Here is a 26,885-nt window from a genome sequence, read left to right as displayed (position 1 = left end):
AGGCTGGAGCTGCATGCTCGATAAAATCTGGGTGGAGGAGGCTCGCTCTCATAGAAAGATGACAAAAATCCTTCTATTGTTCTGAGGACAATTCCTGTCTCAGTTCAGGTTAGACAGAGCGCTCCCTGTGGCATGCATAATCCCCTCACTGCTGCTGTGGTCTCAGTGCACTATTCTCCCCTCTTGTAGTAGGGCTGGTAATTAGACTGATTGTCATCCCCCCACCCAAGAGGGTACCAGCCACTTCTCACTAACTGCATGTCTCAGGCTCTTTGCTGCTATACATTTTAGTAGCCCAAAGGCATTGAGTGACTGGGTGGTCTGTGCCGCATTCTTCCGCTTGTACGTGAATAGACAGAGCCACTTAGGCTAGAGACAGTTCTTCTGCACATACTGGTGACACCAGGAATGCCCTCCACCTAGGCAGCACCTTTCTCCACACCAGCTGGCCTTTGCTTATCCTAAAGAGCTTCATACGAAGCACATGCCTTCGGGGGGGGGGGGGGGGGGGGGAAGAAGGATCTCATAGGAATTAAGCAATAGCTGAGATGTTCCAGTGGGGTGGGTGCAAGAGAGATGAAGGGTTTGTGGGGGACGTGCCAGCTTTGACCAATTCCAGTTGAGACTGGAAGATGTTGATGGGTGAAACTTGTTCCTTGCCCTGAAGGAGGATGGCAATGCTTGGAGTGGCCAGAACACAGGAAGCTCTGGGTGCAGGGGAAAGAGGGAGGAAATTTGTCCCTGAATACAGAATGGGAACTCAGTCCTCACTGTTAAATGAACCTGCGCCACCTGCCTGGTGAACCAAAAGACTGATTCAACAGGTGATGAGGCCGCTTCTTTGGGTGGTTATTATACATGTATTAACTAGCATTAAGGCTCGACCTCCTTTCAGGGTCTGAAATGGGGGAATAATCCAAACACTGCTGGAAAGATGCAGCCTGGTAGGCTTGTGACTGTTCTTATTCTAGTGTTCTACTGCTCCCAACCACAGCTTTCTGCTAGAACCAACCCTCTTGGCCACCCGAACCTCCATCCCAGCAGGTGCAGGCGGAGCCCAGCTGAGCTGCTGGGTTCAGAGCAGCAAGCAAGCAGTGGGGGTTATGCATTGTACAGACTAAGGCTCAAGGAGAGTTTCCAATACATGGATAAGTGAGGCAAGAGTCTTCTTCTGCCTCTCCCAGGCCAGCACATGCCCCACTACCCCAGCTGTCACCATGGCCAATGTGACATTGCACCATGCTGTACTTTCATAGGAAGCAACAGAGACCATCAGTGTGAAAGAAGACTCCATGGAGCCCAGGAATTGAGATGCCATCTCACAAGAGATGGAAGGGCTTCCACTCCGGCGCCTCTGGCAGGCAACTCCAGTTGAAGCAGCACCAATGCCAGCTGGCAACGCCACACCAAGTCTTTTAAAAAACTGAGCTGTCCCACAGATCGTGGGAAGATTTAGAGGAGATGGACAGACAGGCAGACGAGAGTTCAGGTCTACATGTTGCTTTTAATTTAATTTAATGAATTTCTCTGGACCACATTCTGGGAGTGGGGGGGAGAAAAATGTACACATCTTGGGAAAGGTAGGGAGCCAGAGGAGAGACATGGCAAGATAGTGCAAGGGGCTTTACAATCTGAAGAGTTACAAGATCGCACATTTACAGAATGCTTTTCTCCTTTGACAGATGCTTGAGAAGCTTTGCATTGGAGCCAGGTTAACCTAGTGCCATTTTAATTTACATAACAATTCAGTGTTAATGAGGCAATAAATAAGTATTTTCCCCCTCCCCCAAGGGCCCCGGACAAGCAAAAAATACACTTTTTTTAAAAAAAATTCAAACTTTTTTCCCCTCATTCATGTTGGCAGCAGGGACACATGCCCATTTGCTTTTAAGATCATGGTTTCTGGGGTGCCCAGATTCTAGGTCCATCTGGCTTTTTGCTGTCAGAGGCAGGCCTTGGCTGTAATTTTTAGAGGGGCTTCAAGGGAGTTTGGCACCTAACTCCCATTGAGTGGGGTAGCTCCTCTAGCCAGAGGCAGTGTCTGATCGCTAACCTTACAGTCTGTCCAAGGATGCTCTTCCAGCCCAGTGGATTTAAAGCAGCTGCAAGACAGGGTCCCACTGCAGAGAGCAGGGGTTTTATTACTTGAACTTGACTATGGCCCAAGCAAGATGTGTCAGAATCCAAATAGCTGGAGGAGTTAAGGTTGGGGCTGTAGATCAGCCTGGAATACATGTTACACCCATGGTCACTGATGTGTTAAACCACTTCTGCCTAAAGCATTGAGATGGGAAAATTGTAACTGTTCCAACATTACAAGATTAAAGTAAAGAGTGCATTATTCCAGTTCAGGCTTCCCAGAGTGGGTAAGGGGGATGGATGTTGGACCCCATACATGCCAGTAAATCCTAAGTGCCTAGATTTCAGTTACTAAACGCCATCTTTTCAGCCCAGTGGCTGTTCTCGTCTCATTGCCCTGCTAAATCGGATTCCTTTCCTGGCTGTATTTCTACCGCCCCATCCTAGCCTCTTGTGCAGCAGACAGCAGAGTGCAAAAATTAAATAAAATCTGAAGCCATCCAGCTTTTTTATTCCTTAACTTGAAATGACCAAGTCTGTTTGTTTTAAGAGGTGAGGGAGTCCAGGAGAGTGACAAAAGTGGTCTGCAGAGTTCTGTTAGAGACACTCTAGTTAACCCTTTCCTATACCACTCTGCAGCAGGAGTTACTCCAGTTTCTTACATGATCATGAGACCAGTCTTGCTACTTCTCCGGTATTTGGTCTGTTGAGAGTTCCCTGCAGATCAAGGTGGGTACCCACTCTTGCATACATACCTCACCCCATTGCACTTGCCTTCACTCACTCTACATCCACCTCCTTCTCATGCAACATATCTTGTTCCCTCTAAACATGCCTCTACTCTGTCGTACCCTTTGTAAGCCACTTCGGCACTGTTAAAACCTTCTTTCCTGCCCTTCCCCTCCACATGCACCCCATGCCAGAAGAGTACAAGAATGCAAATAAATACTTCCAATGTCCCCGCTGCATTTCCAGCCCTGCAAGGGGACAGCCAGGCTGGGGAAGGCTCTCCCCACTCCCACCTCCAGGGCAGTGCAATTGTTCTGGCACTGCTGTCCCTCACAGCAGTCCCATCTGCAGAGGCGTCAGTGGCACGTGCAACAGCTTGCAGGCTGGGGCTCCTCAGCTGAGCTTCATGCTGATGGCCATGGCCTGCTTGTAGACATCGGTGACGTTCTCACAGTCTGCCAGAGAGAAGCAACTGTCCCTGAGGGGGCTTTGGCAATGTGTCACAGTCCAGCGCCGGAGCCTGCGCCCTGGCTCCTCCTCAGTCTCCTCCAGCCAGAGGAGGTCGTCCACAGAGATGCAGCTGCGCATGCCCCCGCCCCCATCCGGCATCCTCTCAGGCAGGTCGAGCTGGTCGAAGGACTCTGTGGAAAGGATGCTGTCCTCGCTCACAGCGCTGGATGGGTGGGCCCGGGAGGCCAGCGGGTGTTTGGGCAGGGCCACCTCGCTGAAAGAACCAAAGCCCTTGATGGGGTCGCTGTCTGGTTCCGTGTTGCTGGAGGAATATTTCCCGTTGTGCTTCAGGATGCCCTTCCTCCTGGCAGGAAGGCCCTCGGGGCTCTGGCCCGGGGAGAAACTGCTAGCAAAGACACTGGCATCCAAGTCGGAGTCTAAAAGGTCCCTGGAGTCAGTGTGCTCTGGGGAGGAGTAATACCCAGATTCTCGTTTTTGGGGCTTCTTCAGTATTCCCTTCTTGGGCACCACCAGGGCAGCAGCGCCAGCATCCGTGGTGCAGGCAAGCCCCCTGGAAGAGAGGCCACGAATCAGGTCTGTGGTTTGCGCCACACGGTTGTCACTTGTGTCGCCAGTGGTCGCCATGGGCGGAGGGGCAGGGGCTTGCGTTTTCTGCTCACAGGAGTTCCTTCTCTTCAAGATCCCCTTGGGCCTCTTCAGGATGGACTTGGAGGGGTTCTCTGTAGCCAGGGCCACCTCCTGCAGAGCCTGGGTGACGTCGTTCTCCTTCTTGGACTTCTTGAGCGAGCGCTGCCTCTCCAGGGCGACGCCGGGGATGTGCTGCTTGAAGAAGCAGCGCACCTTGGAGCTGTTCTCGAAGAGGGGCCGCGAGGAACGTCGCAGCCACTCCGCCACCGTGGCCAATGGGGACTCTGTCTCCCGCAGCAACTCCTGCTCCCCGATAGGCACCTTGTAGCCCCAGTTCACCCACCAGTGGCTGGCAATGTCCTCAATGGTGGCTCTGCGCTCCGGGTTCACCATTAGCATCCACCGGATCAGCCCACAGGCATCTAGGAGGCAGAACAAGATCCCGGTCAGAACCATAGGGTGAGATGTGTCTGACTAAGACATGGGGGAGGGAATGAGAGGAGAGACCCCCCCAACCCCCACCCAGAGGCGGTGTAATAGAGTTCCGCTTACCGGATAGCTTAGTGGGCTCTCGGTATTCCCCACTAGTGATCTGCTGGACCAGGGTCTTGTAGTCTTGTCCGTCAAAAGGCATCGTCCCATGGACCAAGATATAGAGGAGCACCCCAAGGGACCAGCTGTCAACCTGGGAGACAGATGGATCTTTGAGACAGAGTGAAATCCCGGCCAGATGTGCTCTGCCCCACCCACCCCAGAGCTTCAGAGTTGGTGCTGACTGCTAGCATCTAAAGGTCCAAGACAGGGAGCCACTTTAGCAGGCCAGCTTGTGACCCCATTGCAATCAGTGCTAGAGGAGCTGAACTAGACCATGAGCGAGCCCACCAGTGACCTCACAGGCCACATCCTATGTATGGTCTCTATTAATGCCCTGTCACTTCCTTTACTGCAGGCCTAGGTGGTGAGTAGTCACTGGCCAGGCCCCCCCAGCATGTTGTGCACTACTGTGACCCCCCCCCCCAAGCACTCCCCCCACGCACAGGGCAGGCAGTAGTGCTGGCAGCCCCAGTGCCTCAAGCCCCCCCTCTACAAGTGCTGGTCCCAAGCCCAAGTCCTGGTCTCAGGCCAGCTGCAGCTGCCCTAGCCCCAGCCCGCTTCCCGGAAGAGGAGCATTTTGCCTGGGCTGGGGCCAAGGGGAAGGGCAAGCAGGAGGGGGCCACGCTGAGCTGTTGGGGGAGGCATTGCCTCCCCCAGCCTATGATACACAACATCCATGGCTGCAGGCTCTGCATGTGGCTACAGTGGCTCTCAGAGAGCTAACTACACGTGAACTCTTATCAATCGCTTTTGCACTGCTGAGTTTGTGTATTTGCCTACCATAAAGGGTCTGATGGATCATACGGTCATTGATTGCCATTAATGAGGCCAGCAGATCTAGCAGTTAGTGAGAACTATCATGGGACAGATATTGGCTCTTCTGGCTATTGGGTTCTTAGGGGAAGTGACATTCCTGACTCCAAGCAGAGGGGGCATGAGAAGGATCAGGTGTGTCCTGCACTAGCTAGTGGGACATTCCTCTGCCACAATTACACCAAGACACCTGCACTACTCCACTGGGGGTGGGGGTGAAAGCTTCCCTCCACTCCAGCACTTTCTAGGAGAGGGAAATGCAACTTACCTCTGGTCCTTTATAGGGCCTCCCATTCACAATTTCAGGGGATGCATAGAGAGGGCTGCCACAGTAGGTCTGCAGGAATTTGTCTTGCTGGTAGACATTAGATAGGCCAAAGTCTGCTATCTAGAGAGGGGGAGAGATTCACTTTTGTTATTGTTTGTGAAGCCAAGGTTAATGTTAGCAATTAGAGAGGGGGAAAGATGTAGGAGTCCAACAGTGTTATGAAACTAAAGAGAAGACCTACAAACTGCTAAAAAAAAGTCAGAGTACCCTAGGTTGTATCCACTGCAGCTTCACCACTAGAATATTCTTCCCTCCGCCTTGGTCACCAAGTGAGACGCTGCATCAAGTTGATCTTCCACTTCAGAAGCTGGAGCTGCTGCCCTGCCCTGCCCTACCCTACCTGGCCTTCCCCAAAGCCATTCTTATGGGTAGGTCCTCCGATCTACTCAGACCCTCCGCTGAGGAAAGGTTTCAATAGCACAGGGCAGCGTGAACCTGCCGTTAGTACAAGGCCAGGAGAGGTCACTGGGGAGTGACAGCGGCCACTCAATTAGGCCCAGAGGGGAGGTGTCTTCGTACTTGTTGGAAGTAGTTCTTGGACTTCCCTGAAGACAAGTTTCATGTGGAAAAGCTTTTCCAGTCTGTACCTGAGGCTTTGGTATGTCTGACAGCTTCAAGAAGCAGTTCAGTGATTTTGCTCTCCCTGTTGGCATGCCCCATAGTAGCTAAATTGTACCATCCGCTAATGCCTATCATCTTTATCAATGCTATGTCCAATCAAGTGAACCAGAAGGTACAGAACATGCTTGCAGGTTTGCAATTGCAGAACGGCCTATTGTTAAGATAAACAGCCTACAGGGCTTTGTTTATTATTAACTGTACAAAGTCCCTGCTCTGTTCGTACCTGTCTCCCTTATTAGGAGAGAACACCGACTCCCTGGGTGGCTGTGCACCAGCCGTGCTACAGAGCCAGAGGCCAGAAATAAAAAGCGTTGCTTAAAGACAGAAGCAGGTGAAGCACTTGGTAGAGGTCATCTGATAGGAAGGAGGAAGAGCCGAAGCTTAAGCCTAGCCCAGAAAGCTGGATTTTAAGCTTCTAGCAAATAAATTCAGAAGGCAGCAAATTTATCAGAACTTCCCTTCCTTTACTGGAAACTGGCATTTCCTGGTTTATAAGCTATGAAGTGGTTTCTCTTTTGAGTGCCAAGCTGGCTAGGTGTGTCACTGTTTGGACTCTCGTTTCAATGTTGCTCGTTTACCAGCCATCAGATAAGGAATAATGATTTCAGTAGCTCAGAAAGTTTCTGGGAATCATCTGCCGTTATCAAGCCCTGCTGCTGCCCAATGCTGATCTTAGTGTAACCCTGGTTAAAAGGTCAGGCAGCAGTTGTACTGTCAGCACTGCCAGCCCTTTGAATGGCAAGGACATGACATGGGCACTCTGCTGCTATGGAGCAATCTAAGCCTTGGAGTACTTTGGCAAGATCATAAAAGTTAGATCTCTTCTCCCTCTCCACCATGGATTTGCTGGTAACTGATAATCCTCCATTCCTGACCAAACTGACCAGCCACCCTCCACTTCAGAACATCCTCCTACACTGCATGGTGAGAGGAAGCAATGAGCAGTTTAGGGGATAGCTCCCAGCGCTGCAGAAGTAGAAGGCTATTGTGGGGAGCCAACAGGTCTCAAATCTTATTGGAGTGCGGCGTTACCAAGAACCAGGCATGTGACACTGATCCCCAAACGTATGGAAAGTTAGCATATTGATGACCAGAGGATGATTAAGAGAGACATTCTGTCTTCCCAGTGTCTAAGTGGCCATGGTAACATGCAGTGCCCAATCCATTAAGGAATGAAGCCATGCTCTGTGCAAGAACCCTTGGTCTAGTTCATAAATTTGCTGCAATCCAGGAGAATTAGCGAGTTTTACACAGACTGCATTTTTGTTTAAAAATGCAACTGGGCTTGGTCAGCCTCACTCACCTGAACATTGCCCTTTCCATCAAGCAGGATGTTTTCTAGCTTCAGGTCTCGATGAACAATTCCATTCTAGAGGGGGTGGAAGAGAAAGTGGAGTTGGTGTTTGGCTTGAGGAGGGGCGAGAGTTAATCACAGCAGGGAGGTTACTGCAGTTCACAGACGTCTTCGAGATATGCTGGCAGCAGGTGGACAGGTTGTGTTTATATCTGAGCTTGTGAAAAGCTCAAACAAGATACGAATTCCCAGTAATGGAGAGGAGATTAAGCGTTTGTCTGTGTATTCAACTGTAAGTGTGAGCTGCTTCCCATAACGGGGTGCCAAAAGGAAAGGGCCTTGACTTCACATCAGAGGTGCTTCTTCCAGGTGGTGGGTGGCACCCCACCACCATTGGGCCAGGAACGAGTAGATACATGTGCTAGGCCTTGATGCAGAAGTCACACTATGAAAAGTGAAACTTGAACAGGGCTATTTTAGCTTTTACTTTAAGACTTGTATGACAGCTCTGGGTGTTCCCCTTACCCTGGGGTTGGGCTGGAATGAATACACTGACTGACCTAGCTAGAAAGGCACGGCATTTTAACATTAAGGCATACCAGAGCTAGGCACCCTGATCTCCCCAAGGGAAGTTTGCAATTCCCTTCCAAACCCCAGAGATAGGAGCCAGCACAGGACTCACCCTGCATGCTCCCTGTCTGGAGGGTGCAGGGAGTCAAGGATTAGATGAACAGGTCTTGTTTGGGGTGGGTGGGGGCGGGAAGAGATCCTGGGTTGGACCCAGCTAGAACACAAGGTGAAGTGCGGGACAGTGAGCTTGTCAACCAGCCAGGTGATATTCTTTAGCAAGTTGCACTCCTCCAGATAGGCGGTTTTATCTAGTTAAGAGTCTGACTAATGTATCCCTTCAGCCTACGCTGCTGTATCATCATATCGTCCTCAACCCCACCAGGCAGTGCCCGGGAGGTGCCCAGGAGTAAGACTAACATTCCTGGGTAAGGATCTGGTTGGAGACTATGGCTGTGGACAAGTATCACCTTTTGCACCAATTAGGTCATGGAGAGGCCCCCTGCCCTCCTGCCGCCCAGACTTGGAGATGCTCACTTACCTTGTGACAGTAGTAGACTGCAGACACGACCTGCCTGAAGAAGTGTCGTGCCTCCTGTTCAGTCAGCCTCTGCCGCTCGTTGATGTAGTCATACAGATCTCCCTTGCTGGCATACTCCATCACAATGACGATCTTGCTATTGTTTTCAAACACTAGGTGGGACAAAAAGGGGGAAAGCTGGGTCAGGAGATGCCACAGAGCATTCAAATATGTTCAGGAGTTAGGGTGCCTTCAAACATGGAGGTCTGTTGGCATCTGCTTTCAACTGGCATCCTGGTCCGTGCCTGCTAGTCTGATTTAAGAAAAAAAGTTACCCACCCCATTTCTGCAGTCTCTGGTTTGAGCCAAAAAGGTAACATCTAGACTCCATTGCTTTAGCAGAAGTGCCCGTTCTATTGCTGGGGGGTACAACCAGACTGCTGGTCAGCAGATTGGGGCTGTAGACGATACACTAGGTAGCTGCTATATTGATCTACAACAAAGGATTCCAAGCTGACAAAGATGGCATGTGGTTCTTAACAGCCCTGACAAGGAAAACCACTGCAATGGTTCCAGTTTGGGTGTACACCACTACACCCTCAGAATCCATTACACAAAGCCAGATTTAGCCAAGAAACGCATGATTTTCCTCGGCTATTTTTAGAAGTGATATTTTTGGATTCTGATAATGGAGACCAGGATCAGAATGACTCAGTCAATACAAACATTCAGCGTAACGTACGCCACCAGTCCTCTTTGTGTTTAGAGGAGAAACCTTGAGAGACTGCACGCATCATTTCTGAAAGGGCGTGATACAGACATTACCACCTAGCTTTATACCAGGCATGATAAAGCTATAAAAATTCCACAGAGTCAGCTGACAGATATTAAATACAAGTTTCAAAGAATCAAGGAAGTAAGAGGTATTCAAATAATACTAGATCAGTCTGACTGGAGACTTGCTCTGGGTGGGTTTGACTGCAACTAGAATTTGAGAGCGAATTTTCACCCAAGTTCAGTGGTCGTTAAGAATGGTGCCTTCACAACACTGGAGACCAAAGCCTTCTGTCCGTAAGACAGCATGGGCAGCAGCACAAGCTTCCTAGTGGCCAGCTAGGACTTGGACGGGGAAAAGGAGAACTCTAGTAGTGAGGGTAGCTTGGTCTTCATACTAGACTGACTACTGCAGTGCTTTGCAATGCTGGCACTGGGCCATTGAGAACGGGAGTTGGTGGTACATTTCACATAGATCACTAGACCGCTGTCAGGTAGCTGCTGGTCAGAAGTGGTAACTGGCCGAGTTGGAATTCAAATGCAGGACCTGGAGAGGAAAGGTTCCATATCCTCGGGGCTAGCCAGTCCATGCTTTTGCTGAAAGCGGCATTTCAGGTCTCTAGCTTTCCGACTACATGCGGTTGTGGGGTGGGCAGACTGAAAAGGCTTCTGAAGCGCTCCAGCCTTTATTCTCTGCATTGTTCAGAATGGAGGGGAGGGGAATAGGCTATTTTTAGAGCAGATATTCCCCTCCTGCCACCTGATTGCCTCATTTTGTACACAAAACAAGGATGAAATCCAAGAGCTGATCAGCAGAAGCCGGAGAGCCTAACCGCACGCAGTTCTGGAGGCTGCTGAGTCACCCCGCTCATGCCCCAGGCATGAGCAATAAGCGAGTTGCTTCCGCCTGCTTGTTTGGCAATATTTTCCCATTTTTTAGATGGGAAATGGAGAGTCTTAGGTCTCCCTAACAAGAATAATCCACAGGGAGAGCTGCTTGCTTAAATTTTAGGTTTGCCTAGTTCCCCCTTCCCCTTCCCCACCCCGCCCCAGAAGGAATTCTATAATCTAATGCCTGGTTACCAGTAACCTTTAAAGCACCTCCCAACTCCCCACCCCAGCTAGCTTTCACAGGCAATTTAAGTCTGCATCAGAAACAGCCAAGTTGCAGCATCCCTCAGTGTGATGTAACATGATGCAGTTAGCAACTGGATACAGGATTTTGCATCCATAAGGGGATGTTGAATTGGGCAGAAGAATTCCAGGGGTAGGATTTAGGGCTGCAGCTGTGCTCATCCCAGAGTGTACCTCTCCCAAGTTTGCAGGTTGCTCAGAAGCCAGTTTCATGGTGCAGAGGGGCAGCATTGCATGTTAAGGCCCAGGGAAGATCTTTGCAATAAATATTGCACTTGGCAGGATGCAGACACAGCCAAAGTAAGTCTGACCACATGCCGTTAGCCAGCCCTGCAGATTCCCTAGGAACGTGTCAACTGCACTAAGTGCAGCAAGAGGTGAAGGGCTAGTTGGCAGTGAGACACAAAGCATAAATTAGATGCTTAAAAGGAAGGTTACTTCCTTGCACAGACCAGTTTAAGTTATTGATTGAGTGAAATCCTCACTTGTCCCCCCCCCCCCCCCTCTATCCACATTAGCCAAGCCTACCTTCATGGATACCAATGATGTGGGGATGGTTGAGGGATGACATTATCTCAATCTCTCTCCGGATGTGGACAAGATCCTGCTCATCCTTAATTTTGTCTTTCCGGATGGACTTGATCGCAACCTGTAAATGAGAACAGAAATAAAGGAAGCATTAAAGCTGGAGCCTGCGGGGTTCCTGCAGAGTGTGTCACTGAAATGAGAGATAGGAGACTTGCCAGTTACTGGGTGCATGGGATTGGAGTAACCAGACTAGTACAATGGCAGATGAAACCTCAGCTTGAGTATCTATTTGCATGGGGGTAGCCTCTAGAGACAGCAGTTGGAAGCTTATTGTTCTAGGCATTGTACATGGAACATGAGAGCCCTGCCCCCAAAAGCTTGCTGTCTAAATAGACAAAGGAAGTGGTGCCCCCATTTTAGAGATGGGGAATGGAAGCAGAGATTTGGGTGACTTGCCCAGGGTCACACAGAGTCTGTGGCAGAGCAGGGTATTGAACCCAGGAGTCCTCGCCCAGTGCTTTAACGGGACCATCCTTCACACTGACTCAGCCTTACTGAAGGGAGAGTTCAATGATTTAGGCTCTGTCTTGGTGAGTTCTTTTGTTGGGCGCTTGTTACAAATGGTCACCTCCCTTTGAACCCCATGCCTCAAAGCTCTACGCAAGTGATCTGGGTTCCCTTCATACAATCCAGATTTCTAGTTCACTGAAGAATGATTTGGGGGAAAGGCCCTTGTCTCCCTGGAAAGCTGTTCCTTTCTCTACTTCCCACTAGCCACAAAGCCAAGAGTGCTGCGAGGTCTGCCACCCCTACCAGAAACCACGAACCCCACTTTCCTGCAAGGTAGCAAGGGGCCAATCTGTTAGTTACATTACATGAACAGTGTCTGACCCCAGAGCTGCCCGGTACATTACAGCCAGCGAATGGAATGTGACCTGTACACATGACTTGGAAGATAAACAACATCTTGGTTTGGTGCAGATGGAAAACAGGTTTCTTTGTTTCTCCAGAAATGTTTGTTTCAGAGGAACAGATTACTTGGATTTGATGAGAGAAAGTTTGGCACTCAAGGAGTCATCAGCAAGTTCCTGCTAATGTTCCCCACATGACAGAGGCACAAGCAATAAACATGGGACTGCCCTGAAACGGGACCTGTCGGCTGGCATGCTGAAAATACAAACTGCCAGCAGCAGCCAGAGTTTGCTCAGATTTCTTCATTATGAATGCTCCTCTACAAGGAAAGAGAAAGAGGGGAGGAGAAAGAAAAGTAAGTGCTGAAGAATGGATGCCTCCTAATCCTCTTTCAAAGGGGCTGGAGAGAAACAATATACTCCTTGGGTTGAATTTACAACTGAATCCAGCAGAACCTCTTTTCTTCTATCAGACAAGAATGCGGAACAGCGTTAATCCTGTAAAAGGATCCTAGATGATACAGAGTGCCAGGTCTCCCAGCAACAAGGAAAGGGGGGGGGGGGGCAGCTTTGCCTTGCACCCCAGGGTCAGTGCAGGGCTAGAGTTCTCTTTAATGAAGGGAATCTTCCTACAGGTGATCTGCTGGCATTATTGAACGCCAGATGCTCGCCCGAATGCCTCCCTGGCATTCTTCCTCCACCCCAGCCTGCCAGAGTAGTGCCCCACTGCCTAGACTCTTCCCAAGTCAGGTTTGACCCGGCCCCTTCCCTTGAACATGCTGCCGATTGGGCGGTTACAGTAACTAGGCGCAGGCATTCCAGCTAGTTGCTCCTCACGCATACTGGGGGGTCACAAGAGATGTACCACACACTTTGCATCATTGCTATTCCTGTTATGTCACCATCTCTTTCCCCTGCGAAGCGTGACCCGGTACTGTCAGAGCGACATCTCCCAAGATGGGCTTAGCTCAGCTGTCCGTTTGTCACATCACTAATAATGAATCAGTGACCGCTAGAGCAGCAAGCTTTAGATTGCCACATCAGTGCCTTTGTGCAAGGCATCATTCGGACAGATGTACAGGATTCTCCCACACTCTGAAGCATCTCCCTGCTCTACACTGGGTCCCACTTACCTAGTCAAGCACTGAAACATGGGGTCAGCAGCAAGACAGAGATTGACACTTGACTTCCACACGCAAGAGAACGTTATGTGCTGGCCCAATTAGAGGGTTTACACCCAAGCGCTACTAAGAGCCATAACAAAATCCCGCCTGGGAGGGTGTGAAAACCGAAGTCCAAGACTTGTTATCCAACAATACAGAAGGCATGTACTCAAGAGTGACATGAGCATTGGACACTCATTCAGTGGCCTCTCTGCTAAGTTCGTGGGTTAAAGATTAACCCTTTCTGTCTCAACACTCCATTATCTGGGTGTGCATAACTGCTTGAAAGCCTTCATGTAACAATCTAGCCTGCCTGCCCCCCAGCTCCCAAAGTCCCTACTATGAGTCACTTGCTGGCCATTCACCTCCCAGAGCCATGTGGCTGGAATGCCTGGCATCTGGCCTGGCTTGATGATCTTTGGGACACAGAGCCACCTGCTGCATCAGCAGCTTTTGTGCCTGCTGACAGATGAATGGCTCCAACCAAACCTCTGAAAATGGAGGACTCTTAAGGCTTCTGATGCAGTTGGGCATACACGCTTGCGTATGTCCCATCCCCATTAAGGAAGCCAATATTCCTACAGCATCAAGTGGCATTAGCCCATCAAGCTTAGACAATTGCTGCTAGCTGTTTACGGTCTTTCCCACCCTGACCCCCATCCCCATGCTGCTCACCTCCCAACTTTGAACGAGTCTGGTTTGGATAGGCTAGTGCTATGGCATCCAGCTAAGCACCTTAAGAGTTCTTCCCAGCAAGGAGAAGCCACGGTCTGTGCTCGAGTCTCGTGCATGTAGTTGCCTATTATTGTACAAGACCATTTGTCTAATGCTGGCGCTCAACAACTAACTTTCAAGACTAGCTTAGTGCTGGCTTGAAGCCATCTATTCAGCTTCTCTTAGTCCTGCCCCATCACAGGTACAGCATGGACCACACCAGTGCCAACTCCCAGCTTTGAGCTGAAGCAGCCTCTATTGACAGTCAAGTAGTTCACGCGCCATGCCCCACTCTGGTGGGGCTGTTAAGGAGGTAGACACACCTGTGCCACTGGGGGCTGGCCATGAACACTAGATAGCCAGCTCTGTCCGCCTCAAGCTTCAGGCCACCTAAATAACAGAGCATGCATGTCTAGAACATCCTGTGGGGCACATGAGAGCCTCCAAGTCTGTTGTGCACTTCACATGACCAGGCGCTCTGCTGGTCATCACCACTGGGTGATTTGAAAGCAAGTTCTGAATCAGGAGGGTTTAATTATGCTTCGGGGGCGGGGGGAGATGGCAGAAAGAGCAAAGAGTATTTCAAGGAGGTGACAAACAGTATATTACTAAGCCACAAGCCCATCAGGTGCTTTTAAAGCTGTTCCAGGTTGTGAGCACAATATCATATTCCTGGTGAATTATGGATTCCATCCCATTATGGAGAAGTCCAGTGTTGTTTTGTTACTAAAGATCAAAAGGGAGGTTTTTGCTATTTTTAAACTGTTCCAGGTGCCCCTTTCCCCTCCACATAGCACCAGCCCAGGAGTATCTGTCAGACATTGCAGGCAAGTACCATAGAAACTCAAGCCTCTTGTTTGGCTTGGCTGAAACCCAAGCACTAAAAGCTTCTCTCCCCCAGCCTGTGGGCAAGTGCTGCCGAGCAAACAGGTGCAGAAGGCAGGCTCACTTACTCAGCCCCTGAGCTGCATTTCCATTGGGAGTTTCAGATCAAAACAAGGGCAAGAGCCAACCACATTCTCAGCATCCCAGTTACTTCAGAAGGGAAACTTTCAAGTGGTCAGGAAGGACAATCATAGCGAAAAAAACCCTAACTTCTTACATCTTAACAGCAGGGCATGAGAACCCTGCAGCTGAAGAAACGTTTATAGCAGAAAATTAACGTTTCACACAAAAACGTCACCATTTCCATGCAGTCGGCAAACTTCAACTGAAATCCACACACCAGCTCCACGATTAAACAAGACTGCAAGTTCTACTTGGATTGGTCTGAGTCTAAGTAGGATGACTAGAGATAAGAGAAGGAACAGGCTAGCCAATGGGGGTGTGTGTGTGACTAGTTAATTAAACCAACAGAGGCAGCTTCTGCATAGCCAGAGGGGGGAGAGAAAGAAAACTGAAATACCCTGGGCACTGTGACTTTTGCCAATAGGGTTAGCATCGCTCATGGTCCTTGAAAAGACTAATCAAATGAAGTTATTTGCTCTTATACCTTATTTAGGAAGCGGAAGCCACTAAAAATGAACAAATATTAACCCACTTTACTGCCAAGTGGTGTTCTCTTCCTAACCCAAGAGGGCTTTGTGATGCAGGCACTTGCTTCTAGGTGAATAGTGCCACACATGAACTAGCTAAGTCACCTACACCTAGGGATGGTTTGGTGGCCTGCATATGCCATTTCTATTACGGTAGCATTAGGAGGCCATTATCATGCTAGGCACTGTACAAACATGAACTCCTGTCCCAAACAGCTTAATTCCAAGTATTAGATTAGACAAGCCCAATGACACTTGCTTTTGGGTACTCTCAGAGAAGTCCAGTAGTAAGTGAGCTACGGAGGTTGAGCCAACCCTTCTTCTCCAGCTCCCAACTAAAGGGATCCTTCCAGGTCAAGATGTGGGAGACTGCACTGTCACAGTCCTGGTTATGCAGCAGATTAGGAGACTCCAGAGCCGTAAGATAGGCCATTTCTTTTGCCAGCATTACACCTACTTAAGTCAGCCAAGAACTACTTCATGTTACGTAAGGAAAGGAAAACCGTACATTTAGATTTCTAGCAAGTCAGAGCACAATTGTTTCTCTTTACATGCCATTCTGGCACATTAGTAATTGAATCTCACACCCACCCACGCCTTCTCCTCAGGACTTGAACACGGATGCTTTGCCAGGCCGGCTGAGTTATGGAAGTTAGTGTCTTGATGTTTACCCACATAAGAGGAGATCATGTGGGATTGTGTGTATGAATCTGTCTTCCATGGATCGATCACCTCTCACACCTTAGTGACTCAAAGCAGGGAGCAAGTGTCTAAGTTTGCCTTTTAGACTTTTGCAGAGGCTCCTTGGGTGTTAGGTCCACTCAGTATTTGTAGCTGATCCATTTTGTGTTAGTATTTCCTTCCCCAAAAAAACTCTCAAGATAGAATGTTGGCCTCCAACCACAGGGAAATTTACAACGCATTCTCCTATTTTAGGCAGACAAATCGCAGTATTGGTCTGTATTGCTTCACCACCAAAAAGTCCAATGTGTGTGTGTTTTCACACATAGTTCTTGGAGAGGCCTGCAACTTAAAACCTGTAGTTGGTTTAAGAGCGGCAGAAACACCATGAAGTTGAAGCAGACGCTCTTGGAATCAGGGTTGAGGAGACAATTTAGAGGTGTAGAGTTGCTTGCATGCTGCACCACTTAGCCTTTTTATGTTTCATAGTCAACCAAAACTCGGGGGCGGGGGGGCGTGAGAGAACAGAATTGAGTGTTCTCTACTACTCGATATGTACTACTACAGGATATGTACAAACCCCTTTTCAGGAGCAAATCTGACTTTGATTGTCAAGTGTGCAACAGGAAGCTGTAATCTCCTCTACCCCCCCCCCCCCCGCCCCCAAGAGCCACTCAATCATGCTCCAAGATGCAGTAACCTAATGCAACTGCTGGACCAAGTTCTCTGAACTACAGATCTTGCTAGACCTACACACATTACACCTTTCAGAAAGGTTTTAGAGGGATGCATGCCCTCATGCAAGTCATCTGTTGGCAGCCAAACCATTTAGATGCCTGTGATGAGCACCAAGCAGTTTTACTGCAAGCTTTAGTGTAAAGCCAGAATCTGTCCCTTTCGCCTCCTGCGCAGTTCCAATTACTTCAGTCAAGTTACTCCTGCTTTATACCAGGGTAGGCAAGATCAGAATCAGACAGGCCCTTATGAGAGAGGAGAGAGCTTGGCATCCCTGTTGATTTGACAATAGGCTCCCCTAAACCCTAGCCAAAGAGAGGTGCCTTTTTGCATTTCAAATTAGCACAGGCCACGAAGGCAGACCAGTGCCAGGCAATTCATGTCAGATCAATTACAACAACTACAGTAAATACAGCAGCAGAGTACTGGCTGGCTTGTCTTTCCCTTTCAAGAGGAAATAAATTCCCTGGCAGAAGCTGTGGCGGTTCTTTATTGCACAACACAGCCTCTCACTTCACAAACATCAACAAGGTGCTGTTAATTTTATAATCCCATCACACCGAGAGGGCCCCGTCACAGGAACATTTAAAGGGATTTTCTGTGACCATCTCATCTACTCCACCTATAGAGCCACTAGCAAAACATCTTGAAGTTTGCACCAGTCCAAGTCGAGATTGCACCATGAAGCAGAGCCTAATCATTTTACTCTCCCCCATCAAGGAGAGTTACTCACCCTGGGCAAGTAGATTTTGCAAGGCTGCTCTACTGGGTCTTGTCTAGACAAGTGGCAGAGCCAGCAACCTCATTTAATTTGTTTCAAATGAGATTAGCTTTGCAGTTCTTTTTTGCCTTACTTTTATTACCACCTCCACGATCTAAAGTTTCATTACAGCAACCCTTCCTCATCCCTTGAATTACATATTGGTAAATAGTCACGTACTATGCACCTAGCAACTGGTTATTCTCCCCCCCCACCCCCATCACTAGTGTAGCCTTGAACCCGAAGGCCTGCAGGCAGCTTGGCTCAGCCCACGCCTCGCTCTGCCCTGCACACACCTCAGCATTGCGCACCAATGCGCAAAGGGGACAAGACCAAAACCGGGGGCTTACTGCAGCCGCACGCGCAAGGGGAGCAGGAGCGGCACTGCAGCTGCATCCGGGAGCAAGCCGCGCGCTCAAGGCAGGCAGCGCCCGTGCCCCGTGTAAACGCATCAAGCGTGAGGAGAGCGTTAAACCAAACAGGCGCAAAGCGCCAGTGCGAGGAGACCCTAAACGCTGGAGGGAAAGGCCGCTCTGTGCGCAAGGAGCAGCGGGAAGGCTGGAGACCCCAGGGATGGCACCATCCCTTTGGAGCCGTCCTGGGGGTCGCCCCTGCGGCACAGCGGCCAGAAGCAGGAAAGCGGGGCTGCGCTGCACGGGTGAAGCAGAGATACCCCCGGCGGGGCAGGTCGCAGCGCCCGGCTCCACTTACCAGCTTGCCAGAGCGCTCCCTCGCCTTCTTCACCTTGCCGTAGGTGCCTTTGCCCAGCGTCTCCAGGAACTCGTAGCGGTGCCGGAGGTTGTGCTTGTGGTGGTGCCGCTTCACCGCCTGCTTCTTCATCAGCGGCTTGGGGGACTGGGTCCGCCCCTCGGCCAGCGAGGGGGGCGGCAGCGCCTCGGCCGGGGCGAGAGCCATGGCAGGGGCAGGGCGCACCGGAGCGCAGCGCTCTCCAGCCCAGGTGAACGGGGCAAGGCAGCAATTCTCTGCCGGCCGCGGCGCCACGGGGCCAATAAATGCTACAAACCTGCCCGGTCCGGGCCCGCCCCCCGCCTCCTAGTGGCCGCCCCGGGGCACGTGACCGGCCCCGGAGGGCTCCCTGCTAAAGGTGCCACTTGTGAGCGAGGGAGAGGGACAGAGATGGGGCGAGGGGCTGGCAGAAGGAGACAAGCGCTGGAGCACACAGTGGTGCGGGAACTAGGGGCAGCCCCTGGCTTGCTGTAGTAATAACATACCCCACATATAGGGGTTCTCCGGTTTTCCGTCATCAGCGGCACCCCCCCCCCCCACACTATAAACATTATTCCAGCACCCCTGGGAGGAGAGGCAGAAACACAGACAGGTACTGGAGAAGAGACAGACACAGAAATATAGACAAGCAGATGGAGAGAGAGACGTGCAGAAAGGTACTGGAGGAGAGAGAGAAATGGAGAGGCAGACATACTGGAGGAGACTCAGAGAAACAAATGGATGGACAGGAGGAGAGACTGTCAGAGGCACTCACAGCTTGTCTATAGGCAGAGTTGTGCTGGTTTAAATCAAGGTGTGATGTTCACGGGGTGCAAAAGGCACCCCGTGGACATGCTTATTTCAGTTTGAAACAGGCTTGTATCGATTTTAGGTCTATTAGGAACCACGTTTAAGGTAAACTGAAGTGAACCCCTCTAAAACCAAAAGCAGCTCATCCACACAGGGGTTGCACCAATTTAACTGTAAACTAGTTTAACTAAACAGGTGCAAGTTTGTGTGTAGACAAGGCCACAGAAGTACAGAGAGAGAGAGAGAGTTATACACAAATATCCCAAAAGACACAGGCACAAGAGGACACACAGCAATATGGAGAGATGTGCATGCAACCATAGACAGTGATGTACCCAGAGAGGCACAGAGAAACAGTCGCATTCACAGTGGATGTGGGTTTCTCTCTTTAAAAAGGAGCCAGAACATAGTTACTGAAGAAAAACACCTCCTACGTGAGCACTCTATGTGCATTGATGTAATCATGGTATTTATGGGGTGAAACGTTGCTTTGCTTTAATGGAATCATAGGCTCTGTGGATTGAATAAATGCTGCTTATGGATGCTTACTGTGGAGGTGGGTGGGGAAAGACGTGCTGCACGTTTACATCAAACTCTCATTTGCGAAATTGTTACACGCCGTTCTATTTCATTCTGCTCTACAGGGCCCTTCACTGCAGTCTGTTTGCCCCATGGTAATTCTTCGCTTTCAAATATCAAAAGAATGTCCGTATTTCAAAAGCAGACATAACAAAAGCTTTCGCCTGGCTTTGACATGTGTGTGGACATCATCGTATTGATTGGGGGTGGGGGGGAAGAGAGATAACTACAGCATTACTCATCCATACAATCAGACCTGGATTTCCCCAGAACTTCAAAAGGCTAAGGGCAGCATGACAAGATGAAACATAACAGGGTCTCATGTGAATTCACACAAGGAAAGATGAAACCTGGAGCTAAAGCTTGATTCAAAGACTGTTCACGTCAATGGATCAGGCCCGTATAGAATCACAAGACTGTGTAGTAACTCAGGCCCAGATCCTCAAAGGTATTGAGGTGCCTGGGAGTGACGCGCCTCAATAGCTTTGCAGATCTGTACTTCAGGTATGTGTCTTAGTTTTTTTCTTTAGTTTTGGGGGGAGGGATAGCTCAGTGGTTTGAGCATTAGCCTCCTAAATCCAGGATTGTGAGTTCAGTCGTTGAGGGGGCCCATTTAGGAATCTGAGGCAAAAAATCTGTTTGGGGGTTGGACTAGATGACCTCCTGAGGTCCCTTCCAACCCTGATATTCTATGATTCATGTGGCAAAGTGCTTGGATATTCTTGGAAGAAGGGCTCTGTGTTAGTGCATCATACGATTGAGATCATTTTTGATTGGACTCCCGCTGACTTCCGTGAGCGTTGGATTAGGTGCCTAGATGCTAGCACTTAGATACTTCAGTGATAGGCTTTCTCGAAATAGATGAGTGATAGAGGGCCTGGCCCTGCTAAATGGCAAACACCCTCATTTTCTATTGGTATTAGGGGGAGTAGAACCCTCAATTCTTCAACAGACATTAAGGGACTCTTGGAAGATCATGCCCGCAAAAACAATGACAAGTCTGACCCTGCATTCCTTGTACACTCAAAAACCTCCCCCTGACGTCAATGGGAGTTTGAGTTTTATAAGGAATGCAGGGGTGGACCTGTAACGTGAAATTGAAATTTACCCCACTGGCAAAATCATCTACCTATCTATCATTCCGATTTTATGTTACAATCAGGGCTACACGCAGGAGTTCAGCTACTCCTTTTGAGAGGTTTCTTTTGTGCCAATAAGTTACTTTACTGCAGCAGCATTGCTATAACCAATTATTTACTGTACAGTAACGACAGCTGCATTTCAGTCTTAAACCGGCCAGCAGGTCCCATAGGTAAGATAAATAAGGTGTAGATGAGATTAAATAAACAGCTGTAATTTCGGCGTCAAAATAAACATAGAAGATCCTGCTAAAGGCAACTCTGAGATACTGCTGAATAGTTGAAAGGGGAGAAAACAGACCTCTCCTTGCAGTAAAAATAAGCAAAGCAATTTCATTTTCTTGAGCTCAAATCCACTATGTTTTAGACCATTCTGGGCCTGATTCTTCTTTTACCATAGGTGCTGGAAATAGGGGTGCTGCAGCTGCAGCAGCACCCCCTAACTTGAAGTGGTTTCCATTATAAACAGGGCTTACAGTTTGGTTCAATGGGTCTCAGCATCTCCCCCTCCCCCACAACAATTGTTTCAGCACCCATCTTTCACGGGTGTAAATCCGGTGCCACCAGTGGGATTACCCCTGATTTAGACCCCAATCCGGGAAAGTACATAAGCACATGTTTAATTTTAAGTATGTGGTTAAGTCTCCCATTGATTTGTAGAGATGCTTTCCTGCATTAGGGGCCTTTGACTGTGGGGGAGAGAGTTGAATTATTTTCTGTAGTTTTGTGTTGTAACTGGTGTAACAGAGTTGCATTAGGGTATGATCTGGTACTCATCTGGCTCAAGATGGCGGATTTCTTTATGGAAATAGCAAAGTAAACAGAACCCAACCCAGTGTAAGGATCCTTCATTGTAATCATTAGGATCACTGTCGCTTTAAAATTTCCCCGCTGTTGCAACATCCTAGTGTACATAGGCGTCCCATGGCTGCAGCTGTTTTTAACACTGTGGGCTGAATTCTCTGCAGGCATAACGCCATTAAAGTCAACAGGGAAGCTGGCATGGCATTTGGCTCTGTGTCAATTAAACCTGCTCAGAGCTAGTCTAATCAGGGATGCAACCCCATGCTCTGACTGCCAGAGCTGGGACTGGACGACAGGGGATGGATTACTCAATAATTGCCCTGTTCTGTTCATTCCCTCTGAATCATCTGTCAGAAGACAGGATACTAGGCTAGATGGACCATTGGTCTGACCCAGGATGGCCGTTCTTACCTTCTTATGCTCTAATCAGCATGATTATTTTGGGATGACAGGATCCTTAGGCACACTAGGGCTCCTGATGTTGTTAACATCGGTGTGACATTTTTAGACAATGGCCCCGGTTTGGTAAAAGGCCACCGCTGTGACCTTTTCTGGCAACAAGTCGGGCCCTATTTCTAGATTCATACAAGAAAGAACTTCCCATATCAGACATGTTCATAGAAGCACAATCTCCATCTTGCAAAAAGGCAGAGTTCTGCTAGGTATTTAAATGCCAAGGAGGGTCATTTAGCTTATAATTGCCTCTAATTAGCACTCCTGCCAACTGGCAACATTCTTTACCTGCAGCTGAGCGGTACTCAGACAGGTGTGAAATTCATTCTTGCCTTTGAAAACACCAAAGAAACTAATACTGCTCTGATCCTTTCAACTGGCCCCATTGATCAACATAAAAGAGGGGCAAACACATTAGCACCAATAGGAAAAGGCTTTGGAAAGTAATTTATGACCTATCCAGCCTAATGATCAGTACAATGGCCACCGAATTCCACTGTAGCTGTCCATGAGATACTCCGATTAATCCGCTTGGCCCCATTCTGTTCATCCACTCACCTGGAGCTAGACATTTTTTTTGATGGACAAGTATTTTTAATTTTTTTTCAATGCCATCCTGATAAGGGCTGGACAAATAGATTTTGTGCCCTGGCTAGTCACTTTTCATAATGCTTTTGCAAGATTGGCTTGGCTTAATATAGAACATCAATTTGATGTTGAGGTACGTACAAACTGAGCTTCCGCCAAGCTTATTCATAAGTAGTATGGAGTAAGTTACTACACATTGTAAGTAAGAACAGCTGAATCTGGCTCCGTTAGACATATCTGCAGAGATAGGCAGACCTGTTGTAGTCAAAGATTATGTTGTTTTGTTGTTTATCCTTCGAGTTCGAAGATGACAATGACATCACTTATTGGTCTGGTTTCTGGGAACACAAATGATTAAGGATTGGCAGAAGCGTACATATTGTCTTGTTGCATTGTTGGACAATGTGGCTGGAAAAATATATTCACCTCTCGGAGCAGTTCTACATGTGGACAGTGGTAAATGGAAGTGCACAGAGAAGTAAAAGGAGCAAAGCAAAACTGCAGTTAATGCTTATCGGTCTCTTGCTTTTTCGGTATACTGTGTACAGGGTAGCAGTGTTCTCTAGTCATTAGAACAAAGGAGAGAGGAGGCAGGATTCCTGGGTTCTGTTGCTTGCTCTGCCACTGACTGGCTGTGTGAATCTGTCTCTTAACCTCTTTGGGCCTGGATAAATGAAAAGTAATTATTCATTTATAAAGGCAGAATGATACAGGAGGACAGGAAAAAAGCCACCTTAAAGTATATGGTACCTTATATATAAAGGTGATGGTCATCTTAGAATTGCCAAGAGAGACAAGATGGGGAAGAGACTACACTATGTAGCTGGAAAACTTATCTTTTATTGGACCAACTTCTGATGGTGAAAGAGACATTACCTCATCTATCTTGTTTCGCTAATATCCTGGGACTAATAGGACTATAGCAACACTGCAAACATAAGATAGATAAGTCCTTGAGTATTAGATAGACAGATACAATTTTATATGTCTGCTTTAAACTCAAGACTTAGGACATTATAGAGTTAATGCAGAAGTGGTGTCTTCCATTCGATGCATTCTGTCTGAGTATTTCAGCTGATACAGTGGGCAAGACCTCCCACTGTCCTACAACTTCCAAATTGCAGCTGATAAAAAACACAGACAAGGACTTGAGATAAGGATGGAGTGGTAGCTATTACTCTACATTTCCATACTTTTGTGAGTTTGAAGTAGATCCTTAGGGTTTTGTTTTCCTCTCAGATACATGCAAATGGCTTTATTTAATGCAGAGTTAATGGGAGTTATGTGTGCGTGTCAACAAAAATGAGTTACCCACCCAGGCTGCCAAAGGAGACTATAAACCTTAAGTGTAGCTGTCTGTCTATTATATCTACTTGTTGGGTCCGTCTCATCAGATGTCCCCCTGCAACAGATCAAATGGAAGACGCAACATATTGACTGTGACATGCAATGTGAAATAGCAAATGATGGATGTTGAATCATTTTGTCTGCTAGCTGTTGAGAAAGACAGTAGCTCACTGCCATGACTCAGGGTACATCTACACTACAGCGGGGAGTCGATTTAAGATACGCAAATTCAGCTACGTGAATAGCGTAGCTGAATTCGACGTATCGCAGCCGACTTACCCCGTTGTGAGGACGGCGGCAAAATCGACTTCTGCGGCTTTTTGTCGGCGGCGCTTACTACCACCTCTGCTGGTGGAGTTAGAGCGCCGATTCGGGGATCGATTGTCCCGTCCCGACGGGACGCGATAAATCGATCCCCGAGAAGTCGATTTCTACCCGCCGATTCAGGCGGGTAGTATAGACCAGACCTCAGGGACTGAATTCTGGATAGACTTAAGGTCTAGTCTACACACAGATTTTGTACCAGTATAACAATGTCATTTAGGGATGTGATTTTTGATTGAAATAGTTATGCCAGTACAACCGTGAATGTGGATGTAATTATACTGGTATACAAGTGCCTTATACTGGTATAGCGTATTCCTCTTCTCCTACAGGAATAAACTACACTACTTTTATACTGGTGTAACTGTATTCACACTGGCAGGGCTGTACACTTGTAACTGCCCTGGTTGTATAGTTAATACAGTGCCATTTTTGCCTATAGAACGTATGCTGGGATGCCTCTAAAAAACCGTCTTCTTCCTAAAAGCAGAGGGATGCCTTTAAAGAAGCGTGTTGTTTTTTTATATAAATAAGCTTTGTCTAGTGACAATAAGGAGGGACTTTTACCAATGAAAAGGACACCCTGCCAAGCAGCAATTTGACTGCTTGGTGCAGATTTGATTCAGAACAACACGCAGGGTCTGATTTTTAAAATCTGGTATCTGGTAAATGTGGTCTCTACTATTTGCAGGTTCAAACAAGGCCATGTAGGCAGCGAGCTTCCTGATTTGTTAGTCACAAGACAGTAGCTTGACAAGTACACCATCTCATTTAGGTCTGCAAATAAAGGCACATGCAGAATTATGCCTGCTATTATTTGGAGGCACAAAGAAAGTAGTTGAGTTAATGCTCTTCTTAAAATCAGGCCTCTTTATCTATCTATATCTATCTATCCATCCATCCTCTTCACCCTATAACAAAGCAGTAGTTTAATGGTGATAGACCTTTTTAGTCCATGACCCACAAAATGGGTCATTATATCCCTCGATCCTTTGCAGTTGAAAGGGATTGTGGGATTTGGGTCTCAGGAATAGTATAGCCCAATAATAAAGAACAGTACAGTACACTGTAGAGAGCATTCTGGCCTATTTAAATGCAGTCATTCTTAAATGGAATTGTCTTTGTTAGATCTCAAGTATATTTCTTCCAAAATGCCTCAGATAATTACTAATCCATTTTCAAAAGACTATGGCCAATAATTTTCCATGCTAAGTTTGTGTTACACAAGAATTCTGAAAATCTCATGGATAGATGGTGTAACCAATGAAAAAGGAGTGGTGATTATGGGAAATCAGCAAACACTAGTAGTCATAAAAAGAACAGGAGTACTTGTATCCAGACTAACACGGCTGCTACTCTGAAACTAGTAGACATATATCTTATGAAAGGAAAGATTCTGATTGGCAGGGTGCATTTTATGGGGTTCAGCAGGTGATGCATGTGTACAGGCACTGGAAGGGAAAGTTGGTGGCAGAAGCACAAGGCAGGAAAAAAAAAAAAAAAGATTGTGGATGATGGATTAAAAGGACTATTCGTCCACAAAGAGAGTAACAGAGGATGTTACCGAATGGGCTACCATGGTTGCAACCCTTCCATAACAGAGATGCCACATAAGAAGTTGGTTTGGGTAGAAATGTTGGCAAGAAAGCACCTGAAACCCAGATCATTTTGACAGGTTTCAGAGTAGCAGCCGTGTTAATCTGTATCCGCAAAAAGAACAGGAGTACTTGTGGCACCTTAGAGACTAACATTTATTAGAGCATAAGCTTTCGTGGACTACAGCCCACTATGCATCCGAGGAAGTAGGCTGTAGTCCACAAAAGCTTATGCTCTAATAAATTTGTTAGTCTCTAAGGTGCCACAAGTACTCCTGTTCTTTTTGCGGATACAGACTAACACGGCTGCTACTCTGAAACCTGTCAAAATGATCTGGGTTTCAGGTGCTTTCTTGCCAACATTTCTACCCAAACCAACTTCTTATGTGGCATCTCTGTTATGGAAGGGTTGCAACCATGGTAGCCCATTCGGTAACATCCTCTGTTACTCTCTTTGTGGACGAATAGTCCTTTTAATCCATCATCCACAATCTTTTTTTTTTTTTTTCCTGCCTTGTGCTTCTGCCACCAACTTTCCCTTCCAGTGCCTGTACACATGCATCACCTGCTGAACCCCAATAAATGCACCCTGCCAATCAGAATCTTTCCTTTCATAAGATATATGTCTACTAGTTTCAGAGTAGCAGCCGTGTTAGTCTGGATACAAGTACTCCTGTTCTTTTTATGACTACTAGTGTTTGCTGATTTCCCATAATCACCACTCCTTTTTCATTGGTTACACCATCTATCCATGAGATTTTCAGAATTCTTGTGTAACACAAACTTAGCATGGAAAATTATTGGCCATAGTCTTTTGAAAATGGATTAGTAATTATCTGAGGCATTTTGGAAGAAATATACTTGAGATCTAACAAAGACAATTCCATTTAAGAATGACTGCATTTAAATAGGCCAGAATGCTCTCTACAGTGTACTGTACTG

General features: G+C 47.8%; 1 protein-coding gene across 1 annotated transcript; it reads right to left on the bottom strand.

Moving 5' to 3' along the window:
- Positions 1-1,484: 1,484 nt before the first annotated feature.
- Positions 1,485-18,575, bottom strand: NUAK2 (NUAK family kinase 2). The gene is made up of 7 exons (XM_034767181.1): positions 18,290-18,575; positions 11,080-11,200; positions 8,665-8,816; positions 7,566-7,631; positions 5,582-5,701; positions 4,459-4,591; positions 1,485-4,328 (listed from the first exon to the last, which is right to left on the bottom strand). Exons 1-7 carry the CDS (start codon positions 18,491-18,493, stop codon positions 3,202-3,204), a joined length of 1,923 nt encoding a protein of 640 aa, XP_034623072.1. The 5' UTR covers positions 18,494-18,575; the 3' UTR covers positions 1,485-3,201.
- Positions 18,576-26,885: the final 8,310 nt, after the last annotated feature.

The sequence above is a fragment of the Trachemys scripta genome, chromosome 4 (assembly GCF_013100865.1).
Source record: "Trachemys scripta elegans isolate TJP31775 chromosome 4, CAS_Tse_1.0, whole genome shotgun sequence".
NCBI lineage: Eukaryota > Metazoa > Chordata > Testudines > Emydidae > Trachemys > Trachemys scripta.
This window is presented reverse-complemented; position numbering and strand designations above follow the sequence as displayed.

Excerpts from the sequence above, each read along its gene's own strand:
- NUAK2 (XM_034767181.1), bottom strand. The coding sequence starts at position 18,493 with ATGGCTCTCGCCCCGGCCGAGGCGCTGCCGCCCCCCTCGCTGGCCGAG. Across the intron at positions 8,817-11,079 it reads CATCATTGGTATCCATGAAG|TGTTTGAAAACAATAGCAAG; the intron begins GTAGGCTTGGCT and ends TGTCCCACCTAG. Across the intron at positions 5,702-7,565 it reads ATGGAAAGGGCAATGTTCAG|ATAGCAGACTTTGGCCTATC; the intron begins GTGAGTGAGGCT and ends CCCCCTCTCTAG.